The sequence below is a fragment of the Podarcis raffonei genome, chromosome 8, assembly GCF_027172205.1.
Source record: "Podarcis raffonei isolate rPodRaf1 chromosome 8, rPodRaf1.pri, whole genome shotgun sequence".
Classification (NCBI taxonomy): Eukaryota; Metazoa; Chordata; class Lepidosauria; order Squamata; family Lacertidae; genus Podarcis; species Podarcis raffonei.
The window spans coordinates 19,905,970-19,933,252 of NC_070609.1; the positions used below are offsets into that span (position 1 = coordinate 19,905,970).

The following is a 27,283-nucleotide window of genomic DNA, read 5'->3' on the forward strand; positions in this document are numbered from 1 at the left end:
CTGAGGTCCCCAACCAGGGTTCTTGATGAATTCTTGGTCTGATCCAGGTTGACTTGTCTTATGTTATGTAATGTAGATAAAGGACTGTATGGGCAATCTCTCTGGAATATATTTGTATTTCGAGTGATCTAACTCGGTTTCCCTCTTCCTGCCCCCTGTTCCTTCCTTTTCCCTATCTTTTGTTAAGCACTATGATGGCTGAGAACAGCCTTTAATTTCCTAGTCCTAATCTGTTGGGAGGAAGTGATATTGCTGGGTACCTTCTTCTGATGTTGGACATCAAGTGTTGAAGAAAGTGAGGCATTGGTAGAAGCGGCTAATGAATAATCTGCAGGTAGCTAGTAGCATGTGGTCAGTCAGGCAAGCCACAGGCTAACAGGTTAGCTATCTATAAATCAGATTATTTTGGGCCGAGTTCGGAGAAGCTCGTGCATGAACTGATGGCCATGGGGCTGTGCAATCTCAGGCAATCTATTATTATTAATAAAATAATAATAATAATAGTTATTATTATTTATACCCCGCCTTCCTGATTCAGAAAACTGGGCTCAGGGTGGCTAACAACAAATTTAAAACACTTAATTGATGCAACAAATAACAGCATAAAATACAGTATAAAATGTTGCTTGGTGTGTATATATTGCTTGCTGTTTAGAATAAATTCTTAAATCTTCTCACTCACTTGTGTTTTGTATTGCCTCTGAATCTTTTTTTCCCTAAACCACCTTGCATTTGGCAAGACAAGGACTGAGGCACAGCCAAAGTGGTGCAGTGGTTAAAGTGCTGGACTAGGACCTGGGAGACCAGGGTTTGAATCCCCATTCGGCCACGTAGCTCGTGGGTGATCTTGGGGCTCTCAGCCTAACCTACCTCACAGGGCCGTTGTGGGAATTAAGCAAGGAGGGGGAGAACCATGTACATTTGCCACCTTGAAATCCTCAAGAGAGAAAGGTGGGCTATAAATGAAATTTTAAAATGTCACGTGCTTTAAATGTATGTTGTATATGCAGCAGACAGATAGCTGTTGATATGTAATGGTAATGAGATGAACTGAAATGACTTCCAAATCCCAGCCTCTCAAACAGCAGGAATTGCTTCCCAATAAAGAGCGGCGAACATAGACAAACTCCCCCTACTTCCATCCCACATCTGATGGGTCTAGGACCCGGGAGACCAGAGTTCGAATACCTGGGACACGAACTTCATGGCCAAGTGGTACATTACTGTTTCACATACAGATGCAAGAACAGTATGTTTGCTCCATCCTTCCCATTTTAGAAATACAGATTTGTCTGTGAAGCGCTGCTTTCAATCTGAATTAGCAATTGGTTTGTCAAAGGGAGGTAAATTAAATCCAAAGTGAAATGTGTACAGCCTCCAACGCCAAAGCAACCCTGAGCAGGTTTCAAGGAAGGAATGGAAAAAAGGAGACGGGGTAAGGAGCTCCGGCAATCAGATGAAGAAGGCAAAGGAGGTGAAAAGCTAGAGAGGCTGCCAGTTCAGGTCAGACGAGATACCTCCATTCATTTGCACCCACCTTGGGTGGCATCTCTGCTCCACTTTTAACAACAAACTTCTCTGGAAGAGGGCGATGTGCAGCCTCAGTGGGTGTGCATTAGCCACACCTGATAGTTGGTATATTTGTGTCAGCAGCTCCAGAGATAACAAAGCAGGTGGAACCAAGAAAAATAAAGAGTAGCAATGATAAAAACAAAACAAAAAAATGGAAAGAAGAGAAAGAAGCAAACAAGATGGACATACTGCAGCTTGCTGCTAGTTTATATTTTGTAGTCAATGGGTTGGATTTTCAATGGGACTTGTTCAGATAACTTAGCCTGATTCCACCCCAATGGCCTTATCAGCCAAATGACATTCGACAGGTAATATCTAGAAAGCTTCTTATTTTTTAACACAATCACTTTATCTCTAATACCTGGAAGCGCTTCGCCTGCCGATGTTCACCAGTCATGGAAAGAGAAATGAAAAGTGGCAACATCTGTAGCACCTCAGAGCCCAACCCTAGCATTGTAGGGTGAGGATGAAACACTTTTTCCAACAGCTGGGCCTCCTACCTCACAAATCACTTGGCTCAACTGCTGCTCTTCACAGACTTTCTTGCTCCTAGATCAGGTCTGAGGAACTTTTGTGAACTTCTCTGCTGCGAGATGTGTCACGTACGAATGCAGGACAAGAGGAAACAAATGAGATTGGCTACAAGTGTTGGCACCCCCAGAGAGGTCTGCCTAGGTGAAAGCATTTTCAGTCGTAAATATATTTTTTACTGCTTTTTATTTTTGTTGTACTGGATGCCATTCTCTATTGCTGATTTTATTCTGTTAGTTTTTCATTTCCTATTACGTTTTACGTTTTAAGGTTTTAACTTGTCTGCCCATAGGACTTTTGTCGTCAGGTGGTATAGAAATATCGGAAACCAACAAAATCAAACTTTTGGCCTTCCAGGTGTTGCTGACCTACGACTCCCATCAACCCCAGGCAGCACGGACAGCAGCCATGGACGATGGGAGCTGCAGTTCAGCAACCTCTGGAGGGAGAGGTTCCCCATGCCTGTCCTAGGCACAACCATATGTCCTCCAGAGCTTCTACAGAATTGCTTCCAGAGGTTTACCTCTACCTAGAAAAACAAGTACTTAAAAAAATAACAAGGCAGAAACCATTCTGGGAGACTAGTTGTAATTAACATTTAGTGAGCTTTAGGTCCCCAACGTTGTACATACGGGCCTTCTGAAATCTCCGTTGGCATCCCATAACCTTCTATTCTCTCCTTGGTTTGTAAAATTGAGGTTGGAGGGGCTTTTTCATTTTGTTTTGCTGGGGAAAGTCGCCTGCTTTTCATGTCTGTGTTGTCCTTGATGTGAGGCAGCGGGTACAAAATTCCACCTATTTCCCTTTTGTGAAATGGCTCTTTTGTGATGCCCACAAGTTTCTGCTCAGATTTTTAAATGTCCTGCCCCCCAAAAAGGTTGGGGACACCTGCAATGAGTTCATGGCTGGAAGGAAGCCTGCGCCTCCCCCCTCCGCTTAGCACAATGGAAAAGGCCAGATAGTGACCTCATGCAAGGCAGGCCAACACCTGCTGTAGGCTACTTCATTGCTCCGCTGACATCACCACCCTTCAGCTCTCGCCCCCTTCCCCACCCAGCCTGTGCAGGAGGGAGAAGGTACAGCAGGGCACGGCTGCCTAACCAGCAGGGAGGACCCCCCATCCCTTTCTGAGACACTAGACTGTAACCAGCCTGCTGGAATGACACAATTTAAATTGCAGAGCAAGCTAGGGCGGCTCAGGGAAACATTGGGCTCATTGTTTCCTCCATTGTTTATCACACCATCCTACATCCCAATCAGCTGACGGAGGTGTAGGAGAAAGGCTCTCCTAGGACAGCAGCCAACTTTCCTCTTTTCATCGCCCCACGCCTGTCCCTTGAAAACAGAAATTCAGCATGCAGATTCCAAGTGAAGCTTTTTCTCTCTATGCAACTTTTCTCTCTATGCCAGGAGACCCTGATCTATTCCAGTGTCTACTGCACATTGCACTGGGGGAACACAGCACAGGCTTAAACTGCAGCAGTTGGGACTGCTCATTAAAGGAAGAACGAGGCCCTTGAAGTTGCCATCCTAAAAGAACAGGGAGGGAGAAACTGTGGCACGTTATGCGTTGTTGGGCTACATCTCCCTTTGCGGCATGCTGGCTAGGACTGATGGAAGGTGGAATGCATCCAGTTGCCCATCCTGTTATACACATTTTTACCCGGGGAGTAAGCCCCATTGAACGCAATAGGATTTACTTCCAAGTAAACATGTTGCTGTTCAGCAACCATTGCAAAGGAGAGCAGAACTAGGCCCAGCAAGAAATCTAAAAATATATATGTAAAAATACTATCATTGTAGTAAACACACACATACACACCTTTTCATGGAAATCAACAGAGCTTAACAGGAACGGGGGAGCTATGGCCCTCCCAATGTTGCTGGACTACAACAATGCAAGAAGGGTAAGATAAAGGACCCCTGGATGGTTAAGTCCAGTCAAAGGCAACTGTGGAGTTGTGGCGCTCATCTCACTTTCAGGCCGAGGGAGGTGGCGTTTGTCCACAGACAGCTTTCCAGGTCATGTGGCCAGCATGACTAAACTGCTTCGGGTGCAATGGAACACCATGACGGAAGCCAGGGCGCATGGAAACGCCATTTACCTTCCCGCCACAGCAGTACCTATTTATCTACTTGTGTTGGTATGCTTTCAAACTGCTAGATTGGCAGAAGCTGGAACAGAGCAATGGGAGCTTGTCACGCCGATTTGAACTGCCAACCTTCCGATCCGCAAGCCCAAGAGGCTGTTGTTTAGACCACAGTGCCTCCTGCGCTCCTAATGCAAGAAGTAGCACAGTAAGTCACACATAATGGAGAGCACACAGGAACACAGTTTTTTAAAAAAACCTGATATAGATCTATCAGCGATCCCCTTCATGCAAATACTGTGTGCGACCCTGGTCACCACCATCTTTTCAAAGATGATTCTCTGGCAATTTTCTGGCTGCTTTTCTTAGGTTTCTGAATACACAGGAAGATGTAACGTGGAAGCAGCAGGCTTTAGAAAGCGTGACACCTACCTCGTAAAGCCTCCATCGTTTTTGGGTTTGAATAAACGGTTGGATTGCCTAGGTGCGTGATGCTTTACAACAGGGATGAAGAACCTGTGACCCTCCAGACATTGATAAGGTTTCAGTTTCCATTGGCCTAGCCAGCATGGCAAACAACAGGAATGTTGGGAACTGAAGAGTCTGGAAACAGGGCGGTCCCTGGGGAGGGCGAATAATGACAACTGCCTTGTGCTCCATGCTTGGAGGGCCCCTGCCTGGCACTGGCAGCCCCAGCCCCACTGCTTCTTGTCAACCTGGCCAAGTTCTCTGCCCGATTTTTTCCTGGGACAAGGCAGGGAGGGAGGAGGTAGAGAACCATCCTGGCACTACTACTGCTAAAGCAGCATTCATATAAAAAAAATGGGGGAGGGGGAGGCCACCACTGCTAAATGGAAGTGGGGCAGGGGGAGATACATTGTGATTTCACTTGGGTCACACCTACCAGCCCCCACTACAACCGAAGGTATGTCCCTAGCTATACAAGGGTGTGCTGGAGAGGTTTGTCTGAGGTAGGGGGAAAGACCCATAGTATATTATCATCTAACTAGATAGACTTGCTAAGTCAGAAATCACTTCTTTTGAATTAAACACAGTAATTTTACTTAGAAACCAAACACACACACACACACACACACACACACACACACACACACAAAAGGGTGTCTTCTAGTGGGAAATTGTTAGTATTGCACAAGAGGCAGAAAAGTGAAGTTTTTTCTGGGAAGAATAAATCCCGGATGGCCAACCACTTGAGTCTAAGAATATCCTGTTATATGTTTAGTTACAGGCAGGTAACTAAAGAGGTATCTGAAGAAATGTGCATGCACACGAAAGCTAATACCAATAACAAACTTAGTTGGTCTCTAAGGTGCTACTGGAAGGAATTTTTTTATTTTGCTATATGTTTAGATATGTATAGTTTTTTTAAAAGCCCAAATGTCCACAGAGAAATTATTCATTTTGCCCTTCTACTGTACCCCTGCCTCTCTGCTTTATGCAGCCGAGGACAGATGTTTAAAATTGTGGGCAAGGACTCCCATTGGTGCTAATGCAATGCCTAAGAGACTAGATGGGTCGCTGGCTTGATCTGGCAGGCTCTTCCAATGGTCTTATCCCCATTCTCACTTCTTCCCAATACCACCACACTGTGGGCAAGCAGATGTAGGCAACCCCAGGTTTATTAATCACCTCTGCCCCAGGTTGTGATCAGGGCATACTGAACAGAGGATTCTGCAAGGAGAGGCAGCCTCACTATGGCACAATCCCACTCTGGTTCCATAAAAGGGGAGAGTAGCATGCCACCCAGGGAGTCCATTGAAAAAAATACAACCCTAAAAGCTCCACGCTGGTGACATCAAGGGAGGAGGGATTGGTCATGGAGTGCCCAGGGGGATGGTGAAGGAGAGGTAGTCGCCAAGCTCGCCCCACTCTGCCCGGCGCGCCTGGAAGATGCTGATCCACGTGGTGAGCACGATGACCCAGAAAAGAAGCCCCATGGCTGAACGCTGGACATCTGGGATGGAAACAGATGGAAAACCATGACCACAGTCACCTCCATTTAAGCATAGATCCTTATGCTATCTGGCACTGCCCAGATAGGTGGCCTGGGTTCTCCTCCTGGGGCAGCAGTGGGAAATCTTTGGCCTTCCGTAAGTTGTTGAACTATAACTCCCATCATTCTTGGTCACTGGTCATACTTGCTGGAACTGATGGAAGTTGTAGTTCAGCAACATGTGGAGGGACCCCACACCTGCCCTGCCCTCCCACTTCCTAGGATTTGCACCACAACTCACAGCGCTTTATCTGTAGTTGCTCAGTGTACGCCGGCACCAGAAAGGCCTCTCGGAAAAACCAGAAAACGTTCACCAGCCACAGGAAAGGCAGCAGAGCAAAGCCACCTGGAGAAACAAAGGAAAGAAAGGACTCATTTATATGTGTGTGTTTTTAAACCCCTCCACCTTTCCTATTTTAAAAGGGGCTGCAAAAATGAAAAAAAAGGTCTGTATTTTTCCAAAAGGTTCACTTTGCCTACTGAAAAAACAGCTGCCTACCGTCTAAGCAAGTTGGCAAAAACATAGCATTTCTAATAAGCCACCAAAATGTACACACACCAGTTCTTACCGCAGTAGAAATTCACAAGTTCTATGCACCTGGGCGAAATAGTGCTTTTTAAAATAAAAAACAACTTTAAGCAATCATTGTGTGTGTGTGTGTGTGTGTGTATATATATATGCATCTTCCATTTTTCCCTTTGTACATTGCATTCCCTCCACACTAAATATTTACGTACAGACTTCCCAACCTAGCACTCCATGGCATTCATAATAAACCCAAGGTGTGCTGCATCTCCATTTAATCATCCATCTTTCTTTTCATCCCTTTTACTTCTTAACTATAGTTGACTGGCTGCTCATGTGATCACCCCTACTGGTACATTAAATTTAGTATCTTCTTCTTCTTGAGGTACCCCCCAAAGCTTTCCCACTCGCCCCTTTATCCAGTTTTTTCCACCCAAATTTCTTATTTCGGCTATCTTACTGGGAAGTAATGGAAATTCTGTCAGTTGATAGCGGGGATTTCACTTTCTTTTCCAACATCTGGCGTATACTATTCTGGACGCAGAGAGAAATAAGCCGAGTGCCTTCTATTCTATTAACGTTTAATTGTGTGTCGTCGTCGTCCCCGCCCCGATGATCGTCAAGAGGAAAAGGCGGGTGTCAATAAATACCTAACCACCACCGATGCCTCTGGCTGGAACCAGCCACTCACCCAAGTAGTACTTCCTGCAGAGGTTGAGCTTCTCCTCGTTGGAAACGCGCTCCAGGTTCATGGTGCGACTGGGGTCTAGGAGGAAGAGAGGGACCCTCGCAGTCAGGGCGGAGCTCAGGGCTAAGCCCCCCCCCAAAACCCTCCTCTGGCTTGGAGGGCAGGGCCCACCCCCACCCCCAAATTGTGGAGTGGGTGAGCCGCCCCTCCCCCAACGACTCACCCCTTCCTCTTCCTCCTCCTCCTCCTGCAGAGCCGCTTCTGCTTCCCCAATGCGGAACTTGCGCGGTTCCCGGTCACCAGCTCGCCCCGCGGGCTGCTGGGAAAACGTCTCACCAAGCGCGGAGATAGGAAACGACTGGAGCAGCGCGACGAGTAGTCGGTAGCGGGTATCCCTCGCTTGCTCTTCCGTTTGGTCCCCGCCGCACTCGAGTGTGCAAGGGTCCTTTTGATTTTTTTTCTCCCTCCCCCGAAAAAATAATAATCCAGAATGCCGTTGGACTGCATTATCCCAGCTTGCAAGTAGGTAAGTAGGTAGGTAGGTAGGTAGGCAGGGGCGCGCTTGCGAGAAGTCTTGCCCTCGTGACCGCTTTGCCAGGAACGGCCCCCCAGCGCGAAGTCTTCGTCAACGAGAAGCGCTCCGCGGGTTGCACCTATTGCAATGTTCCTGTTTTCCCCAAGGTCTTTGGTGGTGGGCGGGAGTATGCTTCTCCCATAGATTTTTAAAGGGGGAAATACAATGGAGAACTCTCCATTGACTTGCATAGGGAAAGGCACAAACCCATGTGTAAATCAAACACGGTTTTTAACCCTTCTCCAAAATAATTGTGATTGGAAGTGGGGGCACCATTCCTAGCCCCGAGGTGGTGCCAAACGCTGAAACCTCCGGGGATGAATAAAAAGACAAGGACCTCGAGGAGCAGGCAGAGCCCCCTGAATCCAGTATCAAGGATCTCCTTGAGGGGCCCTCCACGCTGACATCTATTGAATCCAGCACTCCGTTGCAAGCAGGACTTTTAACTCCAGGGACCTGCATGCAGATGCATTGCGCTTTTCCTAAGGCTCACTTTATTTTTATATATATATATATATATAAAACCTACACAATAAGAGCCGAGTTAATTAGAGCGCGAACTCTCATGTCTGCTGCTCATTTTTGCTTGAGGGACAGCAGCCTGCTCAATTCCTAAATTTCCCTAGTTTGCAAGCTGCGGCATTCCGACCTCCGAAGACGAGATCACAGCGTTCAGATGCGACGCGCTTGTCTATAATTTTAAGTCTATGTTCAAAACAACGCCCTGTCGCAGCGCATGCTGGGATATACTTATTTGCTGCGGATAATGGGGAGCAGGGACCAAGAGCTTGCTGGGAGTTGTAGTTCCTTAAAGCCCTACCAACCTTGCCAACAAAGGTCAGTATAGTTAAAGCTATGGTTTTCCCAGTAGTGATGTATGGAAGTGAGAGCTGGACCATAAAGAAGGCTGATCGCCGAAGAATGGATGCTTTTGAATTATGGTGCTGGAGGAGACTCTTGAGAGTCCCATGGACTGCAAGAAGATCAAACCTATCCATTCTGAAGGAAATCAGCCCTGAGTGCTCACTGGAAGGACAGATCCTGAAGCTGAGGCTCCAGTACTTTGGCCACCTCATGAGAAGACTCGACTCCCTGGAAAAGACCCTGATGTTGGGAAAGATGGAGGGTACACGGAGAAGAGGCCAACGGAGGACGAGATGGTTGGACAGTGTTCTCGAAGCTACTAACATGAGTTTAACCAAGCTGTGGGAGGCAGTGGAAGACAGGAGCGCCTGGCGTGCTCTGGTCCATGGGGTCACGAAGAAACGGACAACTAAACAACAACAAAGCCCTACTGCCTCAACCCCTCCAGATGGCGAAGTAGTAACACGAGCAGCTCTTCCTTGCTGTATTTTGTGATTTTAAAGGTAAAACGCTGTGCAGGGCGAAAGCTGCTTCTTGCTATGCCATGTTTTTGCTGACAAAGAGGAGGCGAAACCTGAACACCCATTGCCTTTTCTCCAGCTTCTGCCTCACAATCAGATTTCAGATAGGAAGTATGTTCCTGAGCATGTGTAAAGTGCACTTCCCCATAGACTTGCCACCTGCTCCTTATTGATGCACGTTAGATGCAAGGTACATCATAATTTTGAGAATGAATGATACTACAAGCAAAGTATGGTTAAGGTAACACATCATTTTCTAAAGTCTCACAGTTAAGTTCCTTATGAGGGACCTCTTTAGGGCGTAACCCGCATTCCCCACCCCACAGCCACGCCAGGCATCAGACATTGGCAGGGCCTGTTCCTTAACTACTTAACTCTCTCCCACACCCAATATCTAGAAAAGCAGCCTTTGTATGCGCCCCCCGCCCAATCTCTGTAGGGCACTTTTTTGGCTGCTGGGCCAGATCTTTCCCTCTTCAACCCTGGCAGTCCAGGCAAGTGATGCTGCACTTTGAAGTCCACGTTGCAAGGACTTCTCTAAGCTCCTAGTTCTTCATTTGAAATCCTGCTCTTACCTGCCCTCACACCTGAAGTCAGATATGTCAGGTGTTGGGTGTGCGTGTGTGGCCTGCACAAAAGAGCTTCTCAGGCCAAATGGGGAGGTCGCCAATGAGCTGGAGGTACGCCACCTGACTGTTCTAAGTGCTTTCTACGGGAACTCAGCAAACAAATAACATAAGGGGCTCTATAAATGGTTCTATTTTTATTTTCTTGGCCACTCTTCTGGATAGGAGTAGGCCATTAGATATGGATCTATGTGGGCTCCACCATTAATGTGTGCAGTACAAACGCATAACCAACATGGGTGGTGGACCACTATATTTTTGAGGAGCTCATATGTAAAGCTCTGGAACATGTAAGACAGCCTGTGCCTTTGCATTTTGGAATCAAAGAGTTTTGATATGAAATCACTAGATGGTTGAGGTCTCAGTTTCCAGATGGATGGGCTTTGTTGTTTACACGCAAACACACTCCCCGCCCCCTCCTTCAGGCTGCAACGGAAGCCATGTGACAGTCTTGTGTCAAAATTGCGTTTTATTTAAAATTATACCAACAAGAATCCAACCCTTTACCGTCTGAGTTGACTGAGCATCTTAAATAAAAAAGTGCATAGAAAATAAACAGGTTTAGAAATTTGTACAAATATTTACATCCTCCTGGGTTTGATGTTTTTTTTTTGTTTTGTTTTTTAACTTTAAAACAGAAAGCCTTAGCGGGAAAAGAAAGAGAATCACAAAAGTTAGAAGTACAAAATTAAAGAAAAAGTTGTTCTCACCCCACAAGGGAGAGGGAAAGAAAATCAGGTCTACGAAGCAGACGGGCACAGATAAGGGACCAGGGGGGACTACCCTTCCCACTCTTGCCCCATATCTCTGCTTGCCATAATTTCAAGCCACAGACAGGTCCACTGCCAAGAGCATCCCCTCTTCCCAGACAAAACGGGCATCGCTGATGCTCCTGGGAGATGAGCCATTTCCAAGCCTCAGGGAACTAAGGGGACGTGTCAGTCCTGCAGCAACCCACTTGGAAAGCTACGGTGAGGTGGGTAAGCTCGCGACATGCCTCTTGGTGTCCCCCCTCACTGACGCCAGGCTGGGAGAAAGGTACAGAGCTGAGGAATCAGGTCACGGGTCAAAAAAATGCCTCTCAGTTGAGAAAACGGCGGCAGCGCTTGGCCCCACAGTTGCAAGGGAGCTTGCTGCCAGCGTCCTCAATGGGGAATTTGTAGTCGTAGGTGAGCTCTTCGCCCCGGAAGATGCGTCGCAGGGCAAAGATGACGATGTGCTTCTGGCCCTCCACGTGGATGACCCGTGAGTAGCAGTTGGGCTCGCAGGAGTGGTTGATGAAGCGGGCGGCGTTGCCGTGCATCGTGGCATCCACCACGTCAAAGTCGTCAATGCGGAACATGTAGCAGCCTATGCCCTGTTGGGATGGGAAAAATAGAGCTCAGATTAGTGAGACGATTTGGGGAGTCCAGCTCCTCCCTCCTCCGCTGGTCCTGTTAATAATAATAATAATTGTTGTTGTTGTTTTATTATTTATACCAGGCATAGGCAAACTCGGCCCTCCAGATGTTTTGGGACTACAACTCCCATCATCCCTGGCCACTTGTCCTGTTAGCTAGGGTTGATGGGAGTTGTAGTCCCAAAACATCTGGAGGGCCGAGTTTGCCTATGCCTGATTTATACCCTGTCCTCAACTCAATCATGGACTCCCTGCTCCCTTGACCATCAGCTCAGTAGAGAATGAGACTCAATTTCAGGGTCGTGGGTTTGAGCCCCACGTTGGGCAAAAGATTCCTGCATTGCAGTGGATTGGACCAGAAGACCCTCGAGGTCCCTTCCAACTCTACAATTCTCTTGATTCAGTACCTTGCTGTCATAGTACTTTTCGCGCTTGTCTGTCAGCACCGAGCGGATCACGATGCCAGAGTATTCGATCACCATCTCGCCTGCATCAATATTCCGCTTGCAGAACAGGCCCCGGCCGTGGATGGCTGACCTGGAGTGGGGAGAAAGGTACAGATCAGCATTAAGAGAGTTAACAAGGCAGGCCAAAGATGGGCCAGCCACTGGGTACTCTCTGTTTCTTTTTCAGGTTCATCCTGGAGGCGAGCGTGGAGCAGGGAGCTTCTCTGCACAATGTGGCCTCTTTAGGAAGGCCATGGCCAAGGATTCAAGCAAGCAGCAGCAGCTGCCCTTGTTACCTGTACACGCCCACAGCTTCCTTGGAGGTTTTCTTCAGGTGCCGAAACCGCATGGCCATGGGTAGCTCCAGGCTGGTGGCTCGCCTAAGGAAGAAGCGGAGGCCAGACTAGACTTAGAAGCTTATGCCAAAAGAGAGAGTGGCTGCCTTGACAGTAAAAATGGATTCAAGATGGACAGATTCCCAGCAAGAATCACAAGGACGAAAATCAGATGTTTAGGGTGCAGCACGACAGTTTTAAAAGTGATGGGAGAAGGAAACTTGAGTAGCAGCAGCACCACATCATGGAACAAACTGTGGGAATGGACAGTAAAGTTTCCCTTCTGGAGGGAGGAATGCCTGAAACGTAGGAAACTGTCTTATGCATCAGTCTATTTAGCTCAATATTGCTCACACTGATTGGCAGCAGCTCTCCAGGATTTCAGAAAAGGGTCTCTTCCCGCCCTAGCTGGAGATGTCTTGAGATTGATCTGGGAACCTGCATGCAAAACCGATGCTCTATCACTGAGCTATGGCCCTCCCCAGGATATTCTCTGCGGGGAGCAGAAGTGGTATGTGAGCTCTCCTGTTTTTTGGGTCAATGCTAATTTGGGCTATTTGCTGCCTTCCTGAGTGTGCTCTCTGGTGCACAGAAGAGGACTGGGCTCACTGGGCTTCCTTGGCAGCAAAAAAGCTGGTGCTGGAAAGCAGGTAATCACCTTTATTACATAAACCTGGCTAGAGAGCCGAAAGACAACTGACTACAAGCAAGAAATGCATTTTAATCAAGTAGAAATGAGATCTGGGCAAGGAAACGTGGGCCCCTATTTCTAAGCGCTTTGGAGAAAAAGGATCCCCTTGGAAATTTTATAACTCATGAGCTTCACAGGCTGAAGAGGAGAAGCGTCTGTTTTTAAAAGCTTCCCTGGCAGTACACACAGCATGGGCATTATCTAATCAGATTCATATTACCAAATGCGGAGTTTTCACAGCCTACCATATGAAGGGACAAAGTCAAGATTGACCAGCTTCAGGACAGCAGAAGCCAGGCATCTTCTTACCTGGTGGACTTGAGCTGCACTTCATCCTCCTCTTCGTCATAAGGGCCTCCCTCAGGAAGCACACGATGTTGCGATGCCAGGAAGTTGAACATATCAAAAGTGCATTTCCTGCAAAAGAAGTGGAAGGCTGCCCATCTCAGAAGGCCTCTGGATTCCCTGCTCTTCTCTCTTTTAAACACTGTCTGTAACACTATCTGTATTTCCACTTACTCAAGAAAGAACTCCTTTTGCTGCAATACAACCCAGGCAAGGATGCAATTTAGGAATAAGGGGTGAATCTCTGACCCATCATATGTTTCCCATCAGCTGCAAATGACATGGGATGATGGGAACTGTAAGGGATGGACTGGGCAGCCAAATTCTGCCCCAACTGGTCTCAATTATAGGTCATTCCTGTTTTGTGCAGATATTATTATTATTATTATTATTATTATTATTATTATTTATCTGCATTTAAATTGTACGCATTTTGTATGCACTTTTGCAGTAGTTTGTGTGTAAAAATGCACAGAAATTCACATTTTATCTAAAAGAACACAAAATAAATATTTTGATTACTTTTTTATTTTTTATTCAATTTGTATACCGCCCTATACCCATAGATCTCAGGGCAGTTCACAACAAATTATACAAATTAATGCATCTGTATCAATCTTTTCAATGCATTCATCTGTAAAAAATGCATTTTGAACTCTTCCTTTTACGTAAAATATGTATGATTGCGCACACCTTTTGCACACTGCAATTGCCCTGCAAAATCCAGAGAGGTGTGTGATCCAACTGGTATATTGTAAACTGCCCTGTGATCCATGGATAAAGGGTGGTAGAGAAATTTGCAGTCCACTCCTCCTCCCCAGAGAGAAAGCAAGGCCATTCCTCACCTGACGTAGACTTCTGCTCGGGCGCAGCCATGAGGGTTGAGCGGAAGCTCCTCCTCCTCGCCTTCATGCTGGTGGTACCGGAACTTGTATTTGTGGCAGGCCTTGGCACCATACAGCTGTTCCACCAGAAAGATGACGGCATCGTGGTGCATCCCCAACAGCCGCACCCCGTTCATCCCTGTCAGGAAAGTCAATAATACCTAAGATTCAGCACCCAGTCACCCTTTCAGTACAAGAGAACCAGTCCTATCCCAAAGCCTCCGAACAGAGCCCCAGAAACCTCCTCCCCAACGAAAAGCACGACATTTTGCTTTCTTGATGTGCTTTTCCCACTTCTGCTTTTCTACATCATCTGCTCTCTTATTTATTTGGAACATACAACCTCTGTACTGCTCTTATGCTTATAGTCTTCCCTCTTTTGGAGCAGCTATTCTGGGCAGTTTTCTGCTCCCAGAGATTGTTCCCCTTTCTATTGTCTTTAGGCCTTGAACTGAAAAAGCCAAAAGACTGGTAGGCTAGCCTGGCAGCTGCAAAGTAACTTCCAACCAGAACAGAACAACCTATAAACCAAGTAAGAGTCCTGCCGGATCTGGCCTAAGGCCCTTCTAGTCCAACATCCACAGCAGCCAACCAGATGCCCATCGGAAGCCTTCAAACAGGACCTTATTACCTGCAAAGGAGAGGTGCTTGAGCCGGGCATTGGTGCGGGCCTCCTGAATCTTCTCAATCACTGCTTTCCAGGCACCTAAACATGGAGAAGGCAACCGTGATTTACTCTGTAAGAGGCAGGCATCTGACCCAAAGCAAAATAATTATCAGAATGGTATCACTGGGTAAAGGAGGTCCAAGGTGCTGCTGTTCCCCAGAGTCTCTTATGGCTTCCCTGAGCAAGGCATAATACAACTCCTGCTTGTACCCAGGAGAAAAATAATCCCCCAGTTGTCTGTGGAGTGTGTCCCTCTTTCCAGCAGCATCAGCAGCACAACTATAGCCAGCCAGCTGAGAGGCTAGAGGTCCAAAGGAACGTTACCACCGATGCGATTCTCTCCTTCTCACCATCTATGCTGTCAGCCTGCACATTGAAGCCGTCCTCACTGGTGATCTCAAAGCACAGGTGGGGCTGCGTTTTGCGGGGCATCTCATTCTCTTTGTCCTCCTGCTTCAGATTGTCCTCGTCTGAGCTGGAGAGATCCCCTGGGAGGGGAGAAAAAGGGGGGGAAAGAGCAGGAGGCCCAGGCGTATTAGCTCTGCTGTCGTGGAGTCGTCATCTGTGAGAAAGGGCTTAATTCACGGGAAGGAATAGACTTACAGCAGGGTTAAAATAAAAACCCAAGCTCACAAAGCAGAGACCTGTCAGGTCCAGGATTCACTTTCTGAACTCTGGTATGCAGGCTGGAACACTGCAGTCCGTATCCTTAGTCACATTTAAGAGTAGCCCCATTGAAATTAATGTACATGACTAGACAGATCCGTTCATTGTGAAGGGTCTATATTGAGCAGCGCTTAGGTACAACCCACTTTCTGTATAGAAACTGATTTACAGCATTCATATTCCACGCCTTTGTTACAGTCTCCCAGAGCAGCTTACAAAAAGCAATTGTATATACAACACCATTTATTTTATTTTTATTTATTGCACAAATTTATATATTGCTTAACATAAAACGCACCAAAACCTTGTACGACATAACAAATATAAAATTGAGAATAAAATTATATTATGCTGATCAATGGTGCAGACAGCCAGGGAGGGACTTCACACCAGAGAAACCTGGTGTGAATAAAATCTGATGTGCAATGTAGGGATTAGAGATACACATCTCTAAAATGAACTTGAAAGGGGTAGCTGCCCATGCCATTAAAAACAAATGAACAAGAGATACATAGCTGTTTAATCCTTTATTATATTTCTATCCTGTCTCTTCCTTCAAGTTTGCCCCACCCCCAATCTCCACAACTACCCTGTGAGGAAGGTTAGGGGGAGAGAAAATGACTTGCAGCAAGTTACAGGGATGAGTGAGGAGTCTCCCTGGTCTTAATCCTACACACTCAGCCACCACACCACCCTGGCTCTTAGTACCACGTGCACAGTGATTCGCCCCATAAAGCAAATGTGGACATTTAATCCCTGGTTCTGTACGCCTGGAGCCAGCCCACAGCCTCCCAGCTAAGTACCAACCACCCCTATTTCGAAGGCAGAGCGGGGCAGGCAAGAGATCCCAGTACCTGCATATCTATGCCAGACTGGCTCCAGCAGAGCCTCTTGGTTTGGTTCCGGCGTTCCAGGATGGGAATGTAACGCTGCGAAGGAGGGAGAATGGTCCATCGGAGACCTGCGGGGGCATGAAAGAAAGAAGGTCTGTTTTAAAAACCCTGCGGCAGGCAAGGAACAGGATTCTGCAGCCTCCAACCGCACACTCACAGCTCACTCTCGCCGACAGCGCCTGCCTCCTCTTTGAGCGCATCCAGGTCAAGGACACCCTTGGCTGTGGGGGTCTTCATCCGCACCCTTCCCATGCTGCAGGGGAAGAAGGCCTTGTGAACACGGGCACAAACAAAACACACAGCTTGGGGGCTACCCAGAAGGATCCAGAGAAGCCATGCTTGGCCTGAAGTACAAACCCACAAAGGACCACCCCTTCTCCTTAGCCCGCCCATGCTTAAGAGTGTGGAGATCACATGCTTGCACTTACCCTGAGCCTGCCGTGCTGCCAGAAATGCAGTTATTCACCAAGTGATCCGGCGTGACGGTGGGCGACACGGGCAGCGGCTCCTCTTCGTTGGCGCCGTCCACCTTGGCCTTCTTGAGAGGCATGCTGCCAACGAAGGTGGAGACCCTCTTGACCCGGATGGCCGGCCGGGGGCCCGGCAAGGACACCAAGCCAGGGATGCTGAGCACGCCGGAATTCACAGCCACTGGCTGAAGCAGACATGTCTGTGGGATCCCCAGCGAGGGCGTCACCAGAGCCGGGGTGCCCAGTGCCAGCTGGCCCCCGCCAACGGCTTGAGGGGCAGCGCCCACGACGTTCATCATGGGTACCATGCTGAGCACCGGGCCCCGGATGGTCCACGTGGGCAAAGGGCTAGAAGTGAGGCCCAGGGGCGCTCGCAATATGACCGTGCCAAGGTTGGGCACGGGCGCAGGGGCTGGCGCCGCTGGGCTTGGCACAGCCTTGCAGCCGGAGGCCTGCTCCCCGTCCGGGGTGCTCAAGGCGCCTTCCTCCCCCTGCACTTTCATGCACACTTGTCCCAGCTTGTTCACGAGGATGATTCTGGAGCCGGGCAGCTGCCCCTCGGGTCCCAGCAGTTTGACCTCAGCGGTGCCTGGCACCTGGGCACAAGCCAGGGTTGGGGCCAGGTCTGGAGCGGGGCTGGGGCGGGCTGCCTCGGTGCCGTTGAGGCTGGCAGAGGTAGGGGGTGCTGGTGGCAGCGAGGCCGCCTGGTTGAGGCAGGAGGAGAGCGGGGCCTTGCTCTCCGGCGTGTCCATATTCTTCAGGACGAAGTCCACAATGTCCGAGGGCAGGTCCTCCGGTGCAGGAGCAGGGCCAGCCAGCTCCCGTTCAACTCTGGGCTCCGCTTGCTTGCCCTTGGCCGGAGGGTGGCCCCCTGCCCCGTCCGCCTCGCTGTCGGTCCCGTCGTCGATGCCGTCGAGCTGGTGGATGTGGGGCAGAGGGAGGTCCAGTGGGTACGGAGGCAGGGGCGGCTCCCGGGTGACCACCGTGCGGGGGAAGCGGAAGTAGCGGCTGGCCTCCCCTTCCTCCTCGCTCTCGCCGTCGCCCAGGCCGTCCAGCTGGGGCAGCTCCAGGCTGGGCGAGGGGCAGGCCCGCGGTACGCCCAGCTCCTCCTCCTGGAAAGGCTCGTCCAGGAGGCTGTCGTCAAACTCCAGGTCGGAGACGTTGAGCTCGAAAGCCAGCTCTGGCGGGACGGGCGGGGGCGAGGGAGGGGGTGAGGTAGGTAGGGGGCGCTGCCCGTCAGAGGTAGAAGTATGCCTGAAGCCACTCCCCGCCAGGGGGTTGTCCGGGAGAGGCGGCATGGCCCTGAGAGAGGTGCTGGGGGGACTAGTCCTGTTGCTAGCAGCGGCTTGCGGCGGGAGGGGGGAGCGGCGGGCGTGGGGGACGCTGCTGGGAGACAGGGGGCTGAGGCGCTGCGTGCGGCGTGGAGGGGGGAAGTCGGGGTCGCCCACCGTCAAGATGTGGTGGGACATGGATGATGCGCTCCCTGTGGTGGAGGGAACAGGAAGAGCACGTCAATAGGGGGTGGGAAGCAAAACAGGCAGATGCACAAATGCACTAGCCACACAGGGGACAACTCGCCTCCCTCCCCCATGAGATAACTTGCAGCTTTTTAGGAACCTAGTAGACAGCGTCTTCCTATGTTTGGAGTCAGAGCACTCTGTCTGTCTAGCTCAGTATTGGGATGGGGAAGGCCGGGGGTCTGAATGCCACCTTCCAGGCCTCTCTCTCTGGCTCTGGGAACACTCCTCAGGCAACACATGGATGGCCATTTGTTATGGATGCAGGGGGTTGGACTTGATGACCCTCGGGGTCCCCTTTCAACTCTACAATTCTATCACTGGCCCCATTCCACACCCAGAGTGCTTTTGCCCAGCTGGAATGTGCCCTTAGACTCTGGTAAGGCCTCTGGATAGAAAGAGGTGTTTGTGTATGTAGAAACCGGCCTACTGAACAAAGGCAAAATTGCTCTGCCCATATTTGCCTCTGCCCCCCAACCCCAGTTGTGTGGTCTTCGGAAAGTTGCCCAGAAAGGAATGTAGCCATTGCAGTTCCTCACCCCTGGTCTACGCTGACTGGCCAGGGCTTCCCAGGGTCTACCTCAAACACCCTCTCTATCAGCCAACCACTCAGACACAACAATATCACAACCCACATGCAAAGGACTGCAGCGGAGCACAGGCGTGTCAGAACCTCTCCCCATCTCTGAAGCACCAATGGGCTCATGCCCCATTCTCCCTGCACTCGCTAATGCTCCTCTCCTGCTTCTCCTGTTCCATTAGCCTTGTTTCAAAGCAAGAATTGGCCTTGGAGCATCCAGCTGCTGGCCTCCGTTTCAGACCCTCTTGCCTTGAAGCTACTCACCAGGAGAAGGCAGCGGGCGGGATGACACCCCACTTATGGGTCGTCGAGTAGGGGAGTAGTTGGGCACTTTGATGCGAGCTCCAGTGAGAGACCTGTGTTTGGAGGCTGCAGACTCCGGGGGTGGCAGAGGCCCTGGGTTCTGCGCGGGTGAGTGGCGCTCCAGCGGCAGCAGGGGAGGGGGCACATCCTGAAGGTGCTCATTCCCAAGTTTAGGATCTGAAAACATAAAAAGGCACATGACAAGAGACCAAGCATGGCAAAGGGCTTTGTGCTGAGAAAAGACAGCACAAAACCAAGAAAACTGCCTTATTCCAGAACAGATTATTTGCCCATTTGGTCTACACGGGCTGAAGACCTGTACTCTTATATACATTTGCTCTTATTTTTCTCTCCCAGCACCCCCCCCCCCACTTATGGGAGTTGGAGCCCATAAACTTTGAAAGGCGACAGGCCCCAACCCAAACCTTGGTTCTCAAACAAAAGGAGCTTCCTGCACTCAATCGGAAGCTGTGCCGGATGTTCGGCTTCTGAAAATCATTCAAAAACTGGAACAATCACTTCCAGTTCTTGATCGTTCGGGAGCCAAAACGTACAAGTTCCAAGGCATTTGGCAACCAAGGTATGACTGTATTCTGGTTTTGAGCGGAAAGGATGGACTAGTAAGCTCCAATAAAGGGTGGTTATTTGCCCCAGAGAAGTAGCTTAACCACTAAACTGACTTAAAGGGTTTGACTTTAAACCTCTTTGTCAGGCCAAGCTGGATGCAGAGTGTCCCCCCACAACATGCAAGTGGGCAGGAAAACTTATCGCCACCCTGACTTCCTACTGCAGATGGAGAGGATGACGGTATCCAAAAGCCAGCCCAGCTGCACATCCCAGATCCCCTTACCGGCAGGGGCAGCTGGGCTGTGCACTATCGTGTGGTTCTCCTCCTGCACTCCCGAGGCATCAGGCTCCTCTTGACTCAGCTTCGGCCGGTACTCCAGGACGCGACACTTGTACCAGCACTGCTTGCGGGCGTCCACCGTGCTCCAATAAATACGGGAACACCTGGGGGGTGGAAGGAACACAAAGGCAGTCCCATCAGAATCGCCTTCTGGCTGCCATGGGGCTGCTTGCTCAAAGCAGTGGCGCAGGATTGCTGGGAGGAAAGCAAGGAGTCTAACAGTAAGTGGAACCAATGATTGGCAGAGCCAACTAAGTTTTGCACCTGCCCCTTAGTTGTACATGGGTAACGCCGAGGCAAAGGTGCAAGAAGCAGGACAGCCAGAGCCACCCTTTGGACTGGTTGCAAGTAAGGCCACAGGTGGGCTAGGAGACCTCAAGGTGAAGGTTGGTGAGGCAGTGCCCCATTTGCCCCAATGGACCAGCCCCCATTGCAACCAAGTGGCCTCCTATCCTTGGTGGCAAATGCCTAGCGGTTAGGGCATTTGAATTAAGGATGGGGAAGCTGTGGCCCTCCAGAAGTTATTGAACTACAACACCCATCATCCTTGACCACTGGTCATGCTGGCTGGGGATATTGGGAGTTGGAGCCTGAGGCCGCAGGTTTTAGATGGTTCACCATGGGTGGAGCAGATTATCCATAAACAGATAACAAGCCCTGCTCCAAGGTTTTGCAAAACCAATTTGTGAATGTTTGTTGGCACATTCCAGGAGATACTTCAGCCTTCCCCAACCTGGTGGGCTCCAGGTGTTTCAGATGGCATATCCCTTCAGCTGTGCTGGTCGGGGACTGATGGGAGTTGGTCCAAAACATCCGGCAACCACCAGGTTGGGGAAGAGAGAGCGCAATTTACACAACTTCAGAGAAGAAGAAAAAGAACTTCTCTCGTCTCTGCATCCCTGACCAGCAGAGGAAGCAAGCACCAGAGATTTTCATGTGACATTTGATTTGCTTTTGACAGATGGACGCCAAGTGGGCAGTTCCAGAAAGCAAACGTTTAAAGAGCCAGAGGGAAGAAAAGGCACACAACCAGGAAAACATTTTCAGAGGCTGTGTAAAGAGTAGCTATCTTTGTGCATCACAGTCCATAATTGCGGGGCACTGGCATAACGAGAATGGCTGTCAACCTTCCTATGAACACCTCAGAAGTGGAAACAGACATGTTGGCACCCAGGCCTCAGGTAGAGACATGAGGCTACCTGCTGAAAAACAAGTTTCCCAGGTTGTGTGTGCTACTGCAGAGGATCACTAGGATCTTTTGTCCTTTTTCAAAGGCAGGGAAACTCTTCCCAAGTCTGGCAAAATCCTGCAGAATTAAATGGGAGACACTTCCATGGCTCTTGCTAGACAGAACACAGCAAGAAGCAAATGAGAGAAGACTGTGGAGAGGGCAAAGGAGAAAGGTGGCTTTCTGGTTCTGGTTGCTATGGAGCTTTTAAAGAATCTACATGGCAGCTGATCAAACCAAGGCCCATCCTTCTGCACAGTTACAAGAGTGGATTCTGACAGCTGGGGAATATGTTGAGTGCCAATGTGGTGTGATGACTATAGAGTTTTGAATCTAGGACCTTGCAGACCAGAGTGCAAATCTCCACTAGGCCATGAAGCTCACTGGGTGTCTCCAACTCCCACTCTAATCTACTTCAGAGAGTTGTCGTGAGGATAACAAGGAGAACCATGTCCTCCAAGTTGAGCTCTCTGGAGAAAAGTTGGGGAATAAATGTTGTAACAGCAAATTTGAAAGATGTTAGCTATTTAGAAGCTTACTGGGTAGGGACCTGAAAGCCAGCCTTCACCAACTCCCAGCATCTGGCTGGGAGTTGTAGTTAAAAACATCTGGAGGGCACCAAGTTGGCAAAGGCTGCTGTGACCCATGTAGCTGCATTATGCTACAAATCTCGTATGTCGTTACAGGTGACTACGCAATATCTGATTGGCTGCTGTGAGATGCAGAGCATCCTGAACTGCATCCTACACAGCCCTCATTCACATTAAAGGGGGGGGGGACAGATCATTTACAAGCATTTTCCAATTGGTAAAATTAAAAAAATGGGAGGGAAGGAAAAGAGTGGTTGCAAATAATCCCCCATGCCATGTGTGCAGATACCTAAACACACCACACTGTGCATTAGTCCACCTGGAATAACGACCACACTCTGGTTTCACACTCACCATCACCGTAGCAGGTGATGCTTTAACCATAAGAAACGTGCTGAAAGCTCCCAAGGAGATGAGGAGGATAAAGTCCCTCCCTTCTCTTGAGCCACCCTGCCAAGAGGATGGCGTAAACGGTAAGCTAATCCATGCTAAGATAGTATCTGCTTCAGCATCTATTCAGTAGAATCCTTCATGCCAGATAAAATGAACGGGTTTAGACTAAAATAAGGATCGAAATGATTTTTTAAAACATGTATTTCTATTATTTCACTATCCCGTAATTATTATAAATGGGAAACTGTATGACTGTATGAGTGCAGCTCCCTGGAAAGAGTGCAATTAGCTTCAACGGTGTGGACAGTCAATGCAGCAGCCTGTCTAAAGGCCACCCAGGACACCTAAGCCCTTTTTCACATGGGTGAAATCCAGGATTCCTGGGCACACAGTGAATGCAGCCGGATCTACTTCCATGTGTTGAGTGCTCTTGGATTTTGACTGCCTAAAAAGGAGCTCAGGGTCTTTCGACCTCATAATCAAATGCAACAGGCAAGCATTGTTTGCTCAGTAAATGTGATTTTAGTATGATCAGAGGAAAACATGGTCTCAATGCGATTTTGGAAACTGGGTCTTTGCTCTTCCTGATTGACCAGATCAGAGCTGAAGGAACGGCCCCAAATGCTGTGAGGACTCCTAAAGCTGGCAGAGAATTTTGACGCAGTGTGGCACAGAAGCAGTTGCCCAGTCCTTTTCTTCTGGGTACCCCCTGCCAAAAGCCATCTCGTATCCATACACCCCCCCCCCAATAATGGCTCCCCTGGTGACGATCCTCAGGAAAGCTGGCATGGGATTGTTCTTCCTTTGTCACTTAAGGTGGGTGTGAGGCTGCTACCAACTTTAATGCGGATACTCACTGGTAGCCTACGGGAAAGAGGCGTCCCTCACACTCAGACAGATCTGTCAGCATCCCCAAGCTGTCGATCTTCATGGAGCCTGGAAGCAGAAACACACTGAGCAGAGAGCCAGAAACAGAGGAAAATTGAGGGTAATGGAAAGGCAGTTGCCTCAGGATGTGGGTTAGAGAGGCTATTACGGGCAGAAATGACCGGCAGAATCCGAGACCAGGGAAAAGAGATGGCGGAAGAAGATTGGAAGAAGTTTAAGGACTATCTTAAGAAACATTGTAAAATTATTGAATGTTAGAACGATGTTGATTTTGAAATTAAGGGGTTTTTAGCTGTAATGATTATGTAATTAAGAAAAGAAAGGTCAAAAACTATATAGAAATTAGGGGAAGGATTTGCTGAATTGAACTAATTAGAGATTGGAATACAGAGAGGGGAGGTATGAGGAGGTCGGGAAAGTAAGTTTTATGAATATAGGGGATTGAAATTATATTTGTTGTTGTATGTGTTTTGTATGTATTTTTGTTGTTTCTGTTTGTTCTTTTGTTTTTTTCTATTTTATATAAATTCTTAAAACTTTAATAAATATCTTATAAAAAAAAAAAAGAAAGGCTATTACGGATGGCAGAGCATGAGAGAGAGAAAAACCTATCAGACCTAATGGATACAATCCACTGGGGAGAGTTCTGCTGCAGAAGCCTCTGTTTCAACGGAGTTTGTACCTGAGGGTGTCCCAATGGACGGCATCCCATGGTAATTAGTGCATGAGCAAAGGGAAAGGATAAAGAATAGTTGCTTAGATTTTCTGCCTTTTAGGCACCTCTGGAGAGGCTAAATGAGGGCATCCTACACTCTGTCTACAAGGGAACCAAGAAAGTTAGTTTCTGGGTTCCCAAAATGGGCCTAGCCAAGATGCAGGAACTCAAGGTGTACGCACGAAGACAGGGGTTGGCTTAGTTGGCATTGGCACTATGGGACAGGATGCAATCTAAGATATAGTTCAGAGGGGACAAATGTTTCTCCACCCCAATGGTTTCAGAGTTTACTTTTTCCCTTGTAGATGAGGCCCTCCCTCCCTCTCTCTCCCTGCTCCTATTAAGTATTAACAACAAGCTTATTTGTTTGAGATAACCAGCGCAGACACTGCCAGAACAGAGACGTGACAGATACAAGGAGCAAAGAGTGGTGATGAATCCATTTCCAGTTGCAGATCCTTCCGCTCCATTCTGAAGCAAGCTGCTCCCTCCTATTCCCTGCATGTTCAACTGCAGAACCACCCACTTGCTAGAGGAGAAAATCCCATCTACTCTGGACCACAGTGTTTGCATAGCAAAGTGCTGCTCTCCTGCCCTGTCCCCATATAATTACCTATCATCATGTTGATGGTGTCTGGCTCCAGGCCCACCATGAACTTCCTCTTAAAGCTGATGCCCTCGAAGTCAACGTAGACACGGCGCAAGACATCAAACCCATCTTCAGCAACTATCTCCTAAAAAGGCAGACAACATGGCCAAGGGACCCTCTTAAATTCAATTTGCAGTGACCAAGCATCAGAAGACAAAACTCTGCAAAATTACATGTACGTATGTTTGGGCTGCTGGGGGACAACGGCATAACTCTGGTTTTCAAGATGCCAGGCCTAACAGAACTGTCCCACCCACGACCCACTCATCCCAGAGGCGACAGGAAGCCTGATGGTGCCCTCCCCACTTACCGTCCCATCCAGGAGGTCAACGTGCTTCTGGCAGAAGACTTTCTTGTCATCCTGGAAGGTGCACTGGCAGAGGCGAGCACACATGAAGTGGTAGTTGCTGATGCATGCGGAGAGGCAGCAGCCAACCGTGGCCCCCGTACGTTGACAGTGTTCGCAGCGCTAAGGGGGGGGGGGAGAGACAGGTTCGTCAAAGGTGTGGAAGGAACGCCACTGCAGCAGGGCAAGGGATAAAGTGTGTGGCACTAAGCAAAGACGCAGAGGGCCAAAATGTCCCCAAGGAGCAAAATCATCAGTCTGCATTCATTTCTGACCAAGATGTAATTTGGGGAGGGCATTTATACACACATTATAGAGACAAACATGCACTCTGAACACCCCATTCCTTCCTCTCTTTTCCTCATCATCAAGATCACCCTACACATCAATGCAATCAGATGCAGAGAGCAGCCATGTTGACGATGCAGTCTTGCTGGGACTTTCTAGTTGATTGATAAGATCTGTAGTAATACCCAAGCACTGTTCTCACAGCAGTGAACACTTGGAAGGAGCTTTCAGCTCCACCCTGGCCAGGGTGGGGAGAGGAGTTTTGATTCTTAATTTGAGTGGAGGCTCTATGTATGAAGCGGGTACAGGGAACATACGATCCGGCTGACGAAAAAGACTGGACAGCTGTTAAACCATCACGTCCACATCGCTATTCATATGCTGTGTGCAATTGTGGAGATTCAATTACTGGAGCAAAATTCAGCATACCAAGAATCTCAGAGATCGCCTTTTAAAGAAAGGTTTTGAGCAGCAGTGACTGCAAATTAAGGTTGAAATATGGGCAGCACCTGGTGAAGCCAGAGTGGATCTCAGTGGGTCACTTCAGGAGCAGGCTAGTTTGGTGATCTACAGCAGGGGTGGGAGGCCTTGGGTTCAAGAACAAATGCCCCCCTTGGCTCTGCCCCCATCTCCCCTGATTCCAACTCTCCCAAGGCTCCCTCCCCATGCCCTCTTCCTTGAATACTTTTGCCTGGCTGGAATGTGTCTTTGAATTGTGGCAATGTGGACTGATAAAAGTTTCCCCGCCCCTATCCAGCAGTGCCTTTCTTTGTAAAGTGCAGTGTTTTCAGGACCCTCGCTCACAGTGGGAATTCTACTGAGGCCACAAGAGGGGCTGGATTTAGGTTTGATGAGGCCCTAAGCTACTGAAATTAATGGGGCCCTTTATATGTCCAGCTGTCCTTTGTCAACAACAAATTGTCGCTATTTTTGTGCGTTAAATACATGTTATATGGTAATTTATGGACCTAATAGGTCCACACACCACACAAAACACGCTTGCTGTATGTAGGTTTTATTTTATTTGTTTGTTATCTTATATTTTGGAAATGTACATCCAGGTTTTTTTCCCTTTAAATTTTTTTGGGGCCCCCAAGAGAGTGGGGCCCTAAGCAATAGCTTGTTTAGCTTATACGTAAATCCGGCACTGGCCACAAGGAGGGTCTGGTCCTATCCCCTCTTCTACAGAGCTGAATGGAGAGAAGCCCAACTCACCATTTGCCGACCCCGGGCTACGGCAGCATGCACGTTCTTCAGGGAGCCATCGTTCTCCTCAAAGACCTCGGCTGACCAGATGGCACAGTTGACGTGCGTCCACTCGTTCTGGCCGATGTACAGCAGCCTCCCTGCGTCCTGGAGGGCAGGAAGAGAGCTCATGTTGAAGAGGGAGGGGGAAGGCAACACCTCAAGGTCTAGCCACGAGGGAGGGATTTGCAAGGGGTTCACATGGTCACCTCCCGGACACAAGACAGGATCCAGGGGTTATAGATTTCCTGGCCCTGTCCAATCCTCCACTTAAGCTACCTTCTCCACACCAAAGACAACAAACAAACAAAACCACCCTACAAAGCCAGTGGATTTGGTTCTCCCACACTTCTTCCCTTATTCTCTCAATCTAGCCTCAAAAAGGTGTGGCTAGGACACTTTCCATCGGTAAGGTACTAGCCCCGATGGCTACATAGTTCCAGGCTACATAGTTCCAGACGGTGCGCCTGAGAATGGCAGTCACTAGAGCAGGGGTTTGCTGCTGTTGTTGTTTAGTCATGTCCGACTCTTTGTGACCCCATGGACCTTTTTATACCTACCGCCCACTAATGCATCTTTCTTGATGGTAAAATTTCCTCACCGCCCACCAGTGCTCGATGGAAGGAGTATTCAGCTTGTGCCATAGAACCCCCTACCACCCACCTAGAATCCTGAAATGCCCACTAGTGGGCGGTAGGGACCAGGTTGACAACTCCTGCACTAGAGGAACAACAGCAGCAGGAGGGCTCTATCGTGCACACATTCTGCTTTTGGGCTTCCCAACTGGCCACTGTGGGGAACAGGGATGCCAGGATGCACAAGGCATTGGGTC

The 27,283-nt window shown here is 48.9% G+C and overlaps 2 protein-coding genes across 4 annotated transcripts in view; both read right to left on the reverse strand.

The window, feature by feature from the left end:
• Nucleotides 1–5,815: 5,815 nt before the first annotated feature.
• PSENEN (presenilin enhancer, gamma-secretase subunit) lies at nucleotides 5,816–17,824 on the reverse strand. Of its 2 annotated transcripts, none has more exons than XM_053398398.1 (4): nucleotides 17,819–17,824; nucleotides 7,425–7,499; nucleotides 6,449–6,553; nucleotides 5,816–6,168 (listed from the first exon to the last, which is right to left on the reverse strand). In XM_053398398.1, exons 2-4 carry the CDS (start codon nucleotides 7,483–7,485, stop codon nucleotides 6,029–6,031), a joined length of 306 nt encoding a protein of 101 aa, XP_053254373.1. In that variant the 5' UTR covers nucleotides 7,486–7,499; nucleotides 17,819–17,824; the 3' UTR covers nucleotides 5,816–6,028. The 2 variants fall into 2 exon arrangements, with proteins under 2 accessions (XP_053254373.1, XP_053254372.1); XM_053398397.1 differs by lacking the exon at nucleotides 17,819–17,824 and adding an exon at nucleotides 7,645–7,739.
• Nucleotides 10,458–27,283, reverse strand: part of KMT2B (lysine methyltransferase 2B) — a 62,453-nt gene continuing 45,627 nt past the window's right edge. For both annotated transcript variants that reach the window (XM_053398396.1, XM_053398395.1), the window contains exons 22-37: nucleotides 26,422–26,559; nucleotides 24,883–25,041; nucleotides 24,537–24,657; nucleotides 23,178–23,256; nucleotides 20,053–20,213; nucleotides 19,164–19,379; nucleotides 16,761–18,285; nucleotides 16,490–16,585; nucleotides 16,294–16,400; nucleotides 15,124–15,261; nucleotides 14,738–14,812; nucleotides 14,068–14,245; nucleotides 13,187–13,294; nucleotides 12,148–12,231; nucleotides 11,813–11,942; nucleotides 10,458–11,363 (exon numbers count right to left, since the gene is read on the reverse strand). In XM_053398396.1, the coding sequence (XP_053254371.1) occupies nucleotides 11,088–11,363; nucleotides 11,813–11,942; nucleotides 12,148–12,231; nucleotides 13,187–13,294; nucleotides 14,068–14,245; nucleotides 14,738–14,812; nucleotides 15,124–15,261; nucleotides 16,294–16,400; nucleotides 16,490–16,585; nucleotides 16,761–18,285; nucleotides 19,164–19,379; nucleotides 20,053–20,213; nucleotides 23,178–23,256; nucleotides 24,537–24,657; nucleotides 24,883–25,041; nucleotides 26,422–26,559 (3,591 nt within the window). In that variant the 3' untranslated portion in view covers nucleotides 10,458–11,087. The remainder of the gene's footprint in view (nucleotides 11,364–11,812; nucleotides 11,943–12,147; nucleotides 12,232–13,186; nucleotides 13,295–14,067; nucleotides 14,246–14,737; nucleotides 14,813–15,123; nucleotides 15,262–16,293; nucleotides 16,401–16,489; nucleotides 16,586–16,760; nucleotides 18,286–19,163; nucleotides 19,380–20,052; nucleotides 20,214–23,177; nucleotides 23,257–24,536; nucleotides 24,658–24,882; nucleotides 25,042–26,421; nucleotides 26,560–27,283) is intronic.